We start from the raw sequence: 15,740 nt of genomic DNA on the forward strand, positions 1-15,740 counted from the left end.
CAATACATGATGCAGGCTTATAGGAATAAACATTATTTGCTCCACATTTACTCTTATATGTTACATAAAGGCAAGATGTTTTTCTTATAATTGCACTGGATTTTGATAATTTTATTTTTTTTTGTTCATAATACTGTTTAAAAGTTGGAAAAACCTTCAAGGATTTATTTCCATGTTTCTAGTAAACACCTCCAGTTCTGATCTTAGAAATTATGGTTATTTTCTGCTTCTTTGCATCCAAGTATTTCAAAGACATTGACTAGTGTTGAGGTCTGAGCTCAGGGGTGGTCAAGCCATTATTGGAAGGACTCCAGAAGCTTCCATGATTGAGAAACGTCTTCATCTTCCCAGCAGCTGTATGAGGTTGTTGTCTTGCAGTAGATTTTTTTTCAGCAATCAGAGGTTTTCTACGAGAACTTCCACGGTGTGCCATCACTTTCTTTTTTTTTTTTTGTCAACAGCTATAAAGTTTTCAAAATAAATCACCAATTCCAGAGGATATTCTACATTTAAAAATTTGCTATGACCTTCCATATTGATTTACTGATGGCTGTAGACCTGGTTGGAAAAGTCTTCCATTACTTCAGCAGTGTACATGCCGCCATCGGCTACTTACAAAGACGTCAAATTTAAGCCTCAAGCACATGAGCGTATTATCGCTCTCCACAATTATACATATGAGATATTATCACTCTGCACAGTCATAAACATGGGCCATATTCACACGTTCAGTATTTGGTCAGTATTTTCCACCAGTATCTGTAAGCCAAATCCAGATCTGGGTGATAAATCCAGAAGTGGTGACATGTTTCTATTATACTTTTCCTCTGATTGTTCCTCTTCTAGTTTTGGCTTACTGATACTGAGGTAAAATACTGACCCAATATTAAAAGTTGTGCAAAGCACAAGTCATAACTTGCAGACTGTCTGGATCAAACTGTTGGGACCTCCACCAATCCTAAAATTGGAGCTCTGAAATGCCCCATCAGTATGGAGCAATGGCTGGGCTCGTGTGTTCGCTGCCACATTCATTTTCTCTGGAACTGTACTTTGCTACGACATGGAATCAAGTCCTTCCTGACCCCTACAGACAATAGGACAGATCTTCGTTCTTTATTGATACCAGTAATCCTGTATATTGTGTTTTATAAGAAAGAAATTAACCCTTTCTTAGACATGAAACTTGTGGTCCCTAGAATTATAAAGGAGAGATAGTTGGCGGGCACTTTTCATAAGGAAAGTTGAGAATTTTGTAATGCAGATCCCATCCCTGACTTTCGGGGAAGCATTTTGGTTGACTATAGTATTCGTCTTTGCACTTTCCTCCTCCCCAGAGGGAGAAGAGAAGGCACATTTCTTTTTTTTGCATCGGATACCACTCTGGATAGAAGCCCTGTGTCATATTTTGATCCTCCTGTGACTATTATATTAGACAATTACGACTTTAGTAATTGCTTAGTGTTTTCTATAAAGTGGCCCGGACTTGATACGTTATGTCTAATAGCTGGCCATATCCTGTTTTTCCATTTTCCGTTTGTATTTGTCTTAAGAACTGCAAATTCCTATGAAACCAGACCGCGTTGCAGTCGCCGCTGTTTTAGCTTTGGAAGCAGCAGCAAGTACATCCAGTGATAGATGTTCCTGATATTTAATCTATCCAGAGATCTATACATGCAACCTAATGTAATCTGAAGCAGGAAAGGCATATTTTATTTATAGTCCAAAACATTTATTTGTGCACTCAGTAATAATGGTTTCCAAGAAGGCTGATGTGCTCAAGTCTACCATAAATAGGTTTATTTTTAGGCTTATGCTAGAAATATCTGTTTAATCTTATGCACAATCTTACAACTGATTACATTTATTAAACCAAGTGGCGTACATATGAAATCATTTATTTCCCTTTGCTTATAAGTTCCTTGTCCCCTGTGGGGTTCACGATCTACCACATCTAACTCAGAAACACTAGGGTCATTATTTTAGGAATCCCCTGTTTAAAGGTATTTTTGGAGAATGGGATGAAACTGGAGTATCTAGAGAAAATCCACGCGAACATGGGGAGAACATTCAAACTTCAAGAAGATGTTGGATGCTAATAACTGATCCATCATGCTGCCCATAATAACAAAAATCATAATGGTTCCCCTATTACAGTGCCAAGTGTTGCCACCCATGTCTCCTTTGTTTGCTATCAGTTTAGTTTCTCTGAAAAATGGAGTCCATCAGAAATGTTTGCAACCCAGAAGAAAAGAAAAGGGGACCTAACAGGCTGGGCTCCCTCTCTCCAACCACAACATGCTGGCACATTAGAGGTTCCTCAAAGTGGTAGTACTTAGTCTCAGTGACCACGTTGTGCCCTATTCCAATACTTTCTGTGTCTGTTGATATCTGTGGATCTTGGTCCTAGTATTGACACTGGAGAGCGCCAAAATACCCGCTCAATCAGTTGCCACACCAGCAGTCAGACTCAGTTAATGATTGATTGAGCAGCAATTTCAGTCCCTTTCCGCTGTGCCAAGGACAGAGCCAACAAGAACAGACCAACGGGGATCGGGTATCTTGGGTGCCACTCTGATCCAGATCAGGAACTGTCTTCCCCACGATCAGCAGCTTCTTCAGTAGGACTATGTTCGTATCTTCTGTTTATGCTGGATCTGAGTGGCACCCAAGTTACCTAGTTGACCTATAATGTCAATTGAGTGTGAATATTATTCTACTTTTTTTTTTTTCACCTATTTCATGCATTAAAAACTACCGTAATTTATATTCCCTGGAAATTTTTTTTAATCCTTTTATGCACCAGAGACTAAAAGCTTGGCAACCTTCTTTGGTTCTAAAGAGTTAAATTGGCTAAAGAGCCATTGCTGTACCTTGAGCTCTGTCTTAAGCTCGGCTCCCCTTCTTAAACAGCCCCAGAATTTCAATTTTCCAGTTCAGTAATCAGTAGGCATTACAGAGTCGATGTTAGCAGCATATGTGATACAAGTAAGGAAGGTTGGGTAAAATGAACATCACTAGAGCAGCAGAAATTAATAAGAGTGGAGATTTACAAGTTCTTCTGTTCAGAAACAGTTTTTATTATAAGATTGGAACAATGGAGCTCAGAAAAGTGACTATGTCAGAATGAAAATGTATCTTTGATGAATCTAGATTTACACTGTGCTCTTAATAATATACTGTGGTACTCATCTAAGAAGTGCACAAAGATTTTAGATTTTCATTAAATATTACTGCAGCAGTATTATCCAATGTTGGAGGAAATTGGTATTCAAAATGTGCAAACAAGATACTTTTTCACATCATCGAAATTATTATAGCAAACCATTTATATTTTTGAGGTTTCCCTTTGTAGCAGTTCTAAGAAAGCATTTTTTACTATGATCCTAAACATGGCTGTAAACCAGTGGTCACTGACCTGTCGCTCTCTACTAATGGTAAAACTACAGCCTTGGACCTGGAATTCTATGGACTAGGTTCTATGGTGATCTGTGTTCAGTTCAGAAAGTGGTCATGTTGATGCAGCTGTAAGCCTACAGTCAGTTCTATGGTCGAGTGCGACATGCAGTCAAAGTTCTTACCCTCAACTGTGGGAAAATGGACGCACAAGTTTGCTAATAATTGTGTACTTCTTCTGGATGCCACCTCTGGACCATACTGTTATACCGATACTAAATTGCTGCTGTGTGAAATTGACCTTATTAATAAACTGGGCATTGTAGTCTTTGGTCAGTGAGTCTTGGATTAATCTGAAATTATAGTTGAACAAGTGTGCTCAGTTGTTTTTACAACTCCCATAGAAGTGCATAAAGAGATATGTGCATGCACGGCCAACTCGGCATCCACGTTGGCACAAGGCGGGATCTGTTCTTGAGATGCAGTAGGTGAGCGTACCAGAAGTGCATATGTCCTAAATGTCTGAGATGGGAATGTACTTTTAAACGATTTGTCCAGTACTATTTTTTACTTTGGGTCTAAACATAACTGGTCATCCGGACCAAGGGCTGCAAGGATCCACCTCACCAGGTGAAGCATAACAGAGGAGGTCCCTTTGAAAAGACTAACAATGTACTTGAAGGGGTTATCCATAACTATATATTTTTTTTTACCATTGTCCTAAACACTAACATGCAGGTAATTACTAACAAATTCAACTAGCTGCTTGTTCTACCTGGTGCTGGCTCAGATTGATAATGAACAGCTCCTGCCGGTGATTCAGCTGCTCCAGTGAACAGAGCAGCTCTTCCTGGCTTCTATGTCAATGGGGAGTGACTGCCGACATCATGCTGATTGACAGCTGACTCCCTGCAGGTAGGCTATCAATCAGCATGACATCCGTAGTCAAGACCCGTCAACAGCAGAGCGCAAAAGAAGCTGCTGCTCTGCCGACGTGACGTTAGTGGAAGCCACTGAATTGCTGGCAGGAACAGTGTGTTAGCAACTACCTGCCTGTTCTTTTTTTCTCTAGAGTAAAAAAAAATATATAGTCATGGGCACCCCTTCAAGTACATTGTTAGTCTTTTCAGAAGGACCTCCTCTGTTATGTCTCACCTAGTGAGGTGACTCCTCGAAGCAGAATGGCAACCGGACTAGACAATGGGAATCGCGAGAGCCAATGATGCAGAATTGAGATTATGGCAACAGGTGGAACAGTTGTAACCCACAAATAAGCAGGAGAGACACAGCAATGAAGGCAGAGCTTTGTTGGAGAGGAGGTTTGAAAGGCAGAGCGGGTTTGGTGATGTAGCAGATTAAACTCATAATAGACGAACCCATGAAACAGAGGTGAGTTGCACAATGATATGGCAGAATTTACTCAAAGATACTGTATAGCACAGCTGGGATTGTCATAGAGTCCAAAGCAGAGCTGGCCAATGATTTATCACAGTTTCCCAGCATTATAGCACAGCTAGGTTTGTCAAGTTGTGCTAGTAATCCAAGAACAAGGAAAGCAGTTCACGGTAGTGAGGTAGGAACCAGCAACATGAATACTCAGACAGCATCCAGCTGCCTGAGCCGACCAATCTCACCTTGGGAGCTTGACGAGATAAAGAGAGTAGACTGATAGAAGAGGACACATCTACAGCACTGGATCCAGGAGAGGCATGTTTATAGGGGTAGACTCTTTTTTAGGTTCTCAACAAAAATGTGTCCAGAAAGTTTAACATTTTCCTGTTAATTATTATTGTCCTCCTGAAGATCAGTAGGACTCTGTTCACTTCTCCATAGTACCTTCTGTTTATGGTAGATTTGAGCGACACCCAAGATAAAAAATTACATTTATGTGGCTTCTAAATTCCAGCTTTTCCCCAGTCTATTTCCCTGCCTTCAGCTGCAATGATATCAGAGCATACTCATTTGGAGTACAGATGATGGCAGTGATGGATCAGCACCTGTGTCCTTTGTGTGTTGTGCTTATCAGAACAATCTCCTGCAGCAGCTTATACCCAAAGTTAGTGACAAGGGTGCTGAGCTGACTCATCACTGCCATCATCTGTACTCCAGATAACAATGCTACTGAGGGCAAAAAGGGGAAAAACAGAAGTTTATAAGCCACTTACACATATTTTTTACAGCAATGAAGACAAATTCCTCAATACAGAGCTTTGCAAATTTTCATAACTTTGCCTGCTAGACAAAATAATTTAAAAAATAAGAGTTTATTTACTTTTTAAGTCAGTTGATGTAGCACTGAGTATTGGTATGGTGCTGTCTACATCTGTGTATATCTGCTTCAGACATGCCAAATATGTATGTATTTGGTGGAATGTTATGAGCTGGAAAATTTTAACAAATCAGTGGTAATTTTACAATGTCTTATTAGCCTTTTCTCATGCTTTATAGTCCACATTGATGTTTTCATCTGATAGATCTTTAATCTATATCACTTTTCTGTCCTGTCTTTTACTTAATTGTACAGTGTAGGAAGTAAAAATGGGTATACATGGTACATTTAAGGCTACTGGCCTTGTAATACCCTGTATTACACATATACATCTGACATATCGCATGTACAGTCTCTCCATAGTCCAACCAACCTGTCTTCCAGGCAGAGAAGAAAAGAACATTGGACCCCCTACTGTTTGGTCATGGTTCAGTAAACATCTATTTTCTGTTGATTTTTATGATATATCTAATACAAGTTTCTATAAGCAAAAAATATGAGCTACCCCCCAATGCAGCGCTCAATGTCAGACGTCCTACACCAACTCATAAGTCATTTAATGCAAATTTGTTCTAAATCGAAAAGTTCTAGTGTAAGGTAAAACTTGTCATAACTTCCTTGGCAGATGTTCAGCAGAGTCACTGGAAAAGTATTATTGGCTTCAAATGTTTCTTTTTCATCATATTGTCCAGCTTTCTGAAAAAATATGCTAAAGTTAGACCTATATATTATAGTGAAATGGTAAGAACGATAGAGGCACTACTTTATAGAAAGGAGCGATTTGTGTTCACTTACTTTAATTACATAGAATATTCATTTTCAGGAGTTATTAAAGAACTAGATATTGATGACTCATCCTTAGAATTGATTAAAAAGTGGTTATCCGGGGAAAACAAATTATCACCCAATTCCAGGATAGGTAACGTGCTGATCAGTGGGGCTTTGGACCACTGAGAACTGCCCAATTTTATCCCCATTGGAATGGAGTTGTACATGTTCGCTTCATTCATTCCCTAAGGAGCTGCAAAGCGCTGCATTTGGCTTTTTCCAGCTGTTGCATAGAGAATAAACAGATCAGTGGTTGACTGTCTGGCAAGCTGCTTCATTTTCTACTGGGATAACAGTTCCCCATTCTGGTGATCAGTGTGGATCCCACTTTCATAATTCAGCAAGTTATGACCTATTCGATGAATAAGTCATCATTTGTTTTCACTGGACAACCCTTTTAGTATCAAATTGGTGGGGTGCTGATCCCTAGCACCAGAACCAATCAGTTATTATAAGTTCCCACAGCCTGTGGAACTACATAGTTTATGAAGACTGAATTCCACAGCTCCATACATTGCGTAGCGGCCGTTCTTGAGTTCTGCAGCTCAGCTCTTGTTACCTTGGAGTCAAACTACTTTTTGCATTATTAGTTGACATTGTTGGCTACCACTGATAGTGCTTAGGTATCCTGGCTGTCAGGAAATATGTATTATTGTTATCTCCGCTGGTCACACATACAGAGCTCTGCTACATCTCCTTGGTTTTGTGAATGACATACCCAGCCATGATCCCTGAATAGATTATTCCAGGGGAAAACCATGACTGTCACCGGGATTGGGGGTGTCCACTGCCCCTTACCGATGGTCTGGGTTTTTATAGATTGGGATGCCGGAAGCGGGGTGAAGAAAGTGGGGTTGTCCAAAAACTTGCCCACCGACATTTTATTGGGGTATCTGGGAACTGATTTGGGGAGAATGTTTGCGTATTATGTCTCTGACACCCCTCCCCAAACTGATACTAAGGATGATGCTAATGCTGATGATAATGATGTGAAATTGCATGCGTTACCTGACAATGATATACTGATAACAATTTATCTGAAAATGATGATGTGTCTACAGGTGCAGGAGTACTCTGCCACGTCATGCTGCGGGGTGAAATGGCTGAGGAACCCCTAACAGGGGCAAGCGACGGTACAAAGGGAGATGGGGAGATGCACTGGAATCGCGAGGAAGGTGATGCCGTGCAACTGACCAGTACTGACCAGCAACTGCCCCGTATATAGCACTACTCCGGCGGACACCCCATCAGATCTCTGATGAAGTGCAGCACGTCTCATCGATGAGATATTGCAGCTTGGGGTGATCCAACAGTCCAAGAGTGCATGGGCCTCACCTGTAGTCCTGGTTCCGAAGAAGGATCGAACCACCCAGTTCAGTGTGGACTACAGGAAGCTCAACGCCATCACCGCCTCTGATGAGCACCCAATGCCACGCATTGAGGAGCTGCTTGAGCGGTTAGCTGGCTCGCACTATCTATCCAATATGGATTTGAGTCGGGGATATTGGCAGATTCCCCTGAGCCCCGAGGTGCAGGAGAAGTCCGCCATTATCACCCCCTTTGGACTGTATGAGCCCACGGTCATGCTGTTCGGCATGAAGAATGCCCCTGCCACATTCCAGTGGATGATCAACCGCCTGCTTCAGGGACTGGAGAGGTATGCAGTGGTGTACCTGGATGACATAGCCGTCTTCAGTTTCTCCTGGGAGGAACACCTTCAGCATCTTCAGGAGGTGCTCCGGTGCATCCACCAAGCAGGCTTGACCATCAAGCCAAGAATGTGCCATATGGGCATGAGCGAGGTCCACTACCTGGGGCATCGGGCAGGCGGGGGTTCTATGAGGCCAGAGCCTGGGAAAGTGGACGCGATCGTGTCCTGGCCCACCCCCAGGACCAAGAAACAGATGATGTCCTTCCTGGACACTGCAGGGTACTATAGGCGCTTTGTACAAAACTATAGCAGCCTTGACGGACCTTACCAGGTAGAAGCTACCCCAAACAGTCGACTGGACAGATGGCTGTGAGGTGGCCTTCCGGGCTTTGAAAACAGCCCTGAGCAACTCTCCCGTGCTAAAGGCAGTCGACAGTAGTCGGCCGTTCCTGGTACAGACCGACACCAGCGAGTTTGGCCTTGGTGCTGTGCTTAGCCAGGTCGACTCAGGGAACCAAGAGCACCCTGTGTTGTACCTGAGCCGGAAGCTTCTGCCGAGGGAAGTAGCCTATTCCACCATAAAGAAGGCGTGCCTGGCCATGGTTTGGGCCCTGCAACGTTTGCAGCCCTACTTGTACAGACGCACCTTCACCGTGGTGACCAGCCATAACCCCCTAAGCTGGCTGCACTCCATGTCTGTTACTAACGGAAGGTAGCTACACTGGAGCCTTACCCTCCAACAGTATGACTTTACCGTTAAACACAAAAGTGGCAGTGAGCATGGCAATGTAGATGGGCTGTCCTGCCGGGGCGAGCCTGCTGAAGTGCGCATGGAGGAGTACCGAGAGTTCCTGCCTCCGTAGCACAGTCCAAAAGGGGAGGTGTCAGGAAATATGACTTATTGTTATCTGCGCTGGTCACATATACTGAGCTCTGCTACATCTCCTTGGTTTTTATGAGTGACATGCCCAGTCATGATCCCCCTTGCAGCTTCCCCCCTTCACAGCTGCATGTGTGTGATTCCAGCCCCCCTCCCTTTCCCCTGCTATACAGCTGTAACATGAAACCAGTGTGCCAGCAATCCCACTGAGTAGCTTTATGACCCCCCAAACTGGTTGAAAGTAGTCTGAAGCATATGGCTCGTTCTTTGTCTAAAGGTCCCGTCACACCTAGCAACGCTACAACGATCCCGACAGCGACACGACACGACAGGGATCGTTGCCGCATCGCTATGTGGTCGCTATTGAGATGTCAGACAGTCCAATCTACCCAACGACGGAGCAACGATCTGGCGTGTCATAACGACCTTTGTAACGATGTCGCTGATCGTTGGGACCCTGTCACATTGCATGTTCCATTGACCATTCACACCTCGATGAGGGATGTACAGTGTGACGCTGTATTTACACAGGCGTGGATTGCGCTCCCTTTTTCACGCCCTCTCTGCTCTGATTGGTGTACGCAACCGCGTCCCAATTGGCCTTGCATTTAAAAGAAGGTGACATACTATAGCGCTTCATTTCATTGTTCCTGAACACGTATTGTTTTGGCTAGCAGAACCCAGTAGCGGTCAGCGGTGTCTTATTTGCGTTCTCCGGCTGCCCAAGTAGCGTTCACCGGCTGTCCAAATAGCGTTCACGGACTGTGATTCCAGATTGATTTACCCAGACGCAAACTCAGTGTTAACGGTATGTATCTCTGGGGTCTTATTGGATTAATAGGATGGTATGCAATATAGCATAACACGTTGCTTGTTGCGATTTCTATATTTTCTAACTTTTTATAATATTTTTTTTTTTTTGCAGTTTGCTCCATCATGAACAAGGCGCAGTGTTCGGTTGTCGTGGCTGCCTTGTTGGCTGAGGAAGCTCGCCGCCGTGATGAAGCCCAGATCCTGGAAAGGCGTTCCAAAAGAAAACGTCGGATGTGGACCATAGAGTGGCTGCAGAGGAGGTCCGAATTGTCGCACATGCAGCTAGTGCGAGAGTTGCAGGACAAAAATCCACACGATTTCCAGAACTACCTGCGGATGTCCGAGGAATCGTTTATTTATTGGAGCTAATTTCACCACTTATTGAAAGGAGGGATACAAGAATGCGTGCAGCTATCCCCGTAGATGAAAGATTGGCAGTCACGCTAAGATTCCTGGCCACCGGGCGCTCATTTCAGGACCTGCATTTCTGTGCCGCAATTTCAAGGCCCCTCCCCAGTGTTCTTATTCCGGAGACATGCAGAGCAATTTTCCAGTGTCTACGCAGCTTCATGGATTTTCCAAAAACGGACGAGGATTGGAAACAGATTGCCTCCGATTTCGAGGAACTCTGACAGTTTCCCAATTGTGGTGGTGCCTTGGACGGCAAACATGTCCGCATCACCCAACCGCCCAACAGCGGGTCATACTTCTACAATTACAAGGGCTATTTTAGTATCATCCTGCTGGCCCTTGTAAACGCAAAGTATGAATTTATTTATGTGAACGTCGGGATGAATGGAAGGGTTTCCGATGGGGGGGTCTTGAAACATACCCACTTTGGAGAACGCTTATTTGGCTCTGACCTTCAGTTGCCTCAAAACTCCGACACCCGAGGAAACATGAACTTTGTGTTTGTCGGCGACGAGGCCTTCCCACTTCATGAACATTTGCTCAAACCGTTCCCCCCCAAAAATCTAACGCCAGAAAGACGTATTTTCAATTACCGATTGTCAAGGGCACGTCGTGTGGCTGAAAATGCCTTTGGGATCATGGCCAATCGGTTCCGTGTATTCCTCACGCCAATTAACTTGAAACTGGACTCTGTGGTGATGGCATGCTGTGTGCTCCATAACTTTCTCCGTCGGCGAGATTCCAGTTTGTACTGTCCGCTTGGGTTTATTGATTCAGTGGACGCAACAGATGGCGAAGTTCAGCTGGGGGAATGGCGTTGGACGGCACCCGCAATAGCAGGCCTTCGACCTCTTGGACCCGGCAGATACACCCAGGATGCCAAGACCTGCCGTGAACTGTATTGCCATTATTTCAATGGTCCTGGCGCTGTTGCTTGGCAGCTTCAGCAGTGACCTTTATTTTTTATTTTGGATTGTTCCGTGATTAAAAATTATGTAACATGATTGTTTTATGAATTTTTTAATATTAAAATTTTTTAAAATATAAACTAATAGTTTACTTGTTTTGTTAACCAAGCATTAAGGTACTTACTAATCAATTTACACACATTTAGACACTCAACCATAAACGTGTCTTTACTTAGTAATACTTATACTACACAATCCCAAACAGAACAGCACACTCACACATTCAGTACACAATATAAATATATGCCCATGTGCAATGTGGTTTGGTTTCGGGAACGCTAAAGCGCCCCGTAATTATATCGTTAACCCTTGGAGGACGCAATAGCGTCAGCGAAGCCGCCGCATGTCAATAATAAATGTGGGTGGAGCTGTAGCGTCGTGGGCGTATGTTATGACCTTACTGCGGCCTAGCACTTTTTAACATGGCGACCAGGCGGCGTTCAAGTCACTGGGGTGATGCAGAGGTGCGGTATCTCATCAGGGAGGTGGATGAGCAAGATTATGCCTGCACCCAGCCGCATCCACACCCTGTACTTCATAAACAGGCAGTCCTCCGTAGTATTAGGCGGGGTCTGGCCAGGCTATTTGGTGTGGATCGGTCCACCCGCCAGATCAGAAAGAAGCTGGCAGATCTGCGCTACTGGTCTAGCAGACGTATCGCCCGTGTCTGTGCCCAGATGGTCTCCCATCATGGTAAGTGCACATTGTAGACACACCCCAACATTGTCCCTGAAAAGTCCTACCCTGGACCTGCACACACCCGCATAATTCCATGCACAGACACACGGACCCCAATATAGTCCCAGAAAAAAACCCCCACCCAGGAACTGCACACACCAGCATAGTACCTGCACAGACACACAGACCTCTACATAGTCCCTGAAAAGTCCCAGCCTGGAACTGCACACACCAACATAGTACCTGCACAGACACACGGACCCCAATATAGTCCCTGAAAAGTCCCACCCTGGACCTGCACACACCCACATAGTACCTGCACAGACACACGGACCTCAATATAGTCCCTGAAAAGTCCCACCCTGGACCTGCACACACCCGCATAGTACCTGCACAGACACACGGACCTCTACATAGTCCCTGAAAAGTCCCACCCAGGACCTGCACACACCCGCATAGTACCAGCACAGACACATGGACCCCAATATAGTCCCTGAAAAGTCCCACCCTGGACCTGCACACACCCGCATAGTACCAGCACAGACACACGGACCCCTATATAGTCCCTGAAAAGTCCCACCCAGGACCTGCACACACCCACATAGTACCTGCACAGACACACGGACCTCTACATAGTCCCTGAAAAGTCCCACCCAGGACCTGCACACACCCGCATAGTACCTGCACAGACACACGGACCCCTATATAGTCCCTGAAAAGTCACACCCTGGACCTGCACACACCCGCATAGTACCTGCACAGACACACGGACCCTAATATAGTCCCTGAAGAAGTTGTTAAGGGCGGCGGCGGCCCAACCACGTGGCGGAAGACGCTAATGTTTTTTTATTGTTTTTTATGTTAGTTCTTGTTTTATTTAAGTTGCCGAAACCACGGCGATAAATAATTTACACATCAACAGTTGTTGCGTTTTCCAAAAAAAATAATAATAATAATTACTCTTGCTCACAAGCATTGTAAAGCTTTTCATCCCTATTTGAGGCTCCACATATTTGTTCAAAATAGGCAAATTAAAATGACAAATTCAGTCAAGTTAAGTTCAAAAACGTGAAAAGTTTATTACAAACAACAAACAATAAAACGTTAAAATTAGAGTGTATATTTTCAAAAAATTAACAAACAATCAAATAAATTGGAAACAGGTTATGAAAAAAAGGGGGAAAACCTATAATTCTTCATATAGATTATCAACATTTGGAAAACCACGTCTGGGCAGAGAAGATATTTGGGAGAGAAACGACTGGGAGTAGTGAGGAAAATGGTGGTTGAGCGGGGTTTGGGGATGGTTTTGCGGTGGCCCACTCTTCCGCAGTGGTGTGCTCCGCAGTGGCTCTTGAGTTTCTGTCCATGAAGCTGGCCAAGAAGGCTCACGGGCGAACAATCTTTTTACGGTAGAATTTTCATCCAGACGACCGGAATCTGCTTCACTCAGAGTTTCAAAAATGAGTCGTTCTGCATGTTTCCTCTGGTTTGCATCCAGCTTTCCAAGTCGATCAGCTGTGAATTGGGCAAAGCTGTCCATGGCCGAGCTCGCCATTATTTGGTTGGCTAAACACATAAGGTCTGGAGACGGGGGCAAAGCTTCCTTCCTTTTGCGTGCATTATTTTGTCAACGACAAACAGTTAGGGGAGCAGGTTGTTGACTCGACCCCTCAAATGCGTCCTCCAAACTACGTTCACTCTCGGTGATGTCACTCCCTTGAGTTGCCTGTTCGTGTTGACGCTGATGATGTGTGAACAAAGAAAACAAATCAAATTACGTAAAACAAAAAATTGAAAATATGTTGCTAATTTAAATTTAGTCGGCCATATGCTAGTTTTAGATTAAATATTTTTCACTAAAAATCCGGCATGTACATGCAAATAAAAAATTAAATTATGTAGCAAAAGAAAGGTTCTTACATCACCAACAGGGGAATCTTGATCATTCTCAATCTCTGTGGCAGGTTGCACATTGGGCCTCATGGAACACACTGTCTTCCTCGGAAGTTCCTGGTCGCGGGTGAAGCTGAGTAGGTCGTAGTACCACAGCGAGGGCACATAAACCTCATCTGTGCCGGCACCCGACTTCCTCGACTTCTCCACCTTGTTCAGCTCCTTTTTATAAACAGAGCGGAGAGACTGGATTTTTTTCCTAACAAGAGTTTCGTCCACCTTCTCGCTAGGGTTGTGACGCTTGAAGAGGCAAATCATCTTCTCATAAGCCTCCCTTTTCTTGATCCTGTTACTGTAGTCGGTGGACTTAATTTTCCAAAGACATGGAAGAGACCGATACAGCTCAATCATCTCCCGAAGAAAGTCCTCACCGTTGTAAGACATCTGTAAAGAGAAAAAAAAGGTTAAAAAACAATGAACATTAATGGAACCTTGTTTAAGGTATATGACGAAAACAAAAAAAAAAATCCAGAAAAACAGAAGGTTGTTGGCTGTGTTCACTTAAAATACATGGCCCTTTGTTCTCACAAAGAAAAGAAAAAAATAAAATCCTCCCATCAAAAAAACTGCTGCAAAAATTAGAAAGATTTAAAAAAAAATAAGACTAAAAAAAATTCTATATGAGTGGAATCGCAGTTCAGACCCCTAAAATATACCTACCATAAACTGTGTATAGAAGCAACGCAGATGGGAAAGCAGATGAGCCAATATGGAGTCGCAGCCGTTGGACGAAAACTGGATCTCAACTAGGACACGAACAAAGAACTGAAGCGCTACTATGTTTGCTTCTTTTAAAAGGAAGCCTGCCAATAAGGACGCTGTAGTGACCACCAATCGGAGCAGAGGGAGGCGTGGAAACGGGAACGCAAATCCACGCCTTTGTCTTGCTTGTGAGTCGTTAACGAGGTCGTTAGGCTAGGTGTCAATCGTGACGATACAAGCAACGCTGCGGGACATGAGCGACCAAAAAAATGTCCAGACATTTCGGGCACGATCAACGATACCCGGCAGGGGGGCCTGTCGCTGGTCATTGTCAAACACAGCGATCTCGCTGGTGAGATCACTATTACGTCACAATACTAGTGACTCAGCAGCGATCTCGCAAGCGATCTCGCTTAGCGTGACTGGGCCTTAAGACTGGGTTTTTAAAGAGGAAATATAATGGCACCATTTATTGATATAGGTGAAAAACTTATATTTCTGGCATCTACATCGGTAGAACCACGCACACGCACCAGTGAGTTTGTAAGCTCCGGCGAGCATCAGGATCCGAGAAAGGGATTTTTACCCAACCGAGTCATACAGCCACTCCATGTTTATACTTAAATGTAAGCTAATTTTGTGAGAAGACCTATAATACTTCTGTCATCCCTCTACGAGCTTCCCCCCAAGAGTTTTGACTAATAGAAGGTTTTTCATAACTTTCCAAGGGAGGGCGTATCTAGCCACCTGGTGAGGTCAGCACGGGGGACGTTTCTTAGTTTCTTGGCCAACTATAAAACAGGAACAGCCATTTTGCAGCTTGTTCAGACCTGGGGAGACAGCATATACCATCTCTGCTGTGGACTGGATCCTGGTCCTTAAGAACTCTCCTCCCAGTTGGTATGCAATTGACTGAGATATGTAAGTCCCCCTTTTTAATCCCTTTTTGTTTTGTAATTGCCTGTACATACTGTAATTGTCTCGTTTGTAACATCTTTTATATACTTTTTGTAAACACTGCCTATTTCTTTTTGGAGTAAAAGCTATAATGGTTACTAGTTTTGTTTTCCTTGCTCTAATAATTTATTGCCACGTCCTCCGAACTAAATCAACGCTACTGATTCGGTTGGCTCCAGACCTGATATTATTTATAAGAATTAGGAGCTGGTGGCAGCGAAGTGTTCTGGGCTT

General features: G+C 43.9%; 1 protein-coding gene across 4 annotated transcripts in view; it reads left to right on the plus strand.

The window, feature by feature from the left end:
* The window catches only part of ARMH4 (armadillo like helical domain containing 4), a 197,275-nt gene that overhangs the window by 128,360 nt on the left and 53,175 nt on the right, over positions 1-15,740 (plus strand). For 3 of the 4 annotated variants that reach the window (XM_073585737.1, XM_073585742.1, XM_073585752.1), the window contains one exon: positions 9,947-11,293. The exons of the other annotated variant lie outside the window; for it this stretch is intronic. In XM_073585737.1, coding sequence (XP_073441838.1) covers positions 9,947-10,203 — 257 coding nt within the window. In that variant the 3' untranslated portion in view covers positions 10,204-11,293. Of the gene's footprint in view, positions 1-9,946; positions 11,294-15,740 lie in introns of those variants that run through there. 4 annotated transcript variants of the gene reach the window in all.

Source organism: Dendrobates tinctorius, unplaced genomic scaffold (assembly GCF_039654945.1).
Source record: "Dendrobates tinctorius isolate UK_male_01 unplaced genomic scaffold, ASM3965494v1 ptg000010l, whole genome shotgun sequence".
Taxonomy (NCBI): Eukaryota; Metazoa; Chordata; class Amphibia; order Anura; family Dendrobatidae; genus Dendrobates; species Dendrobates tinctorius.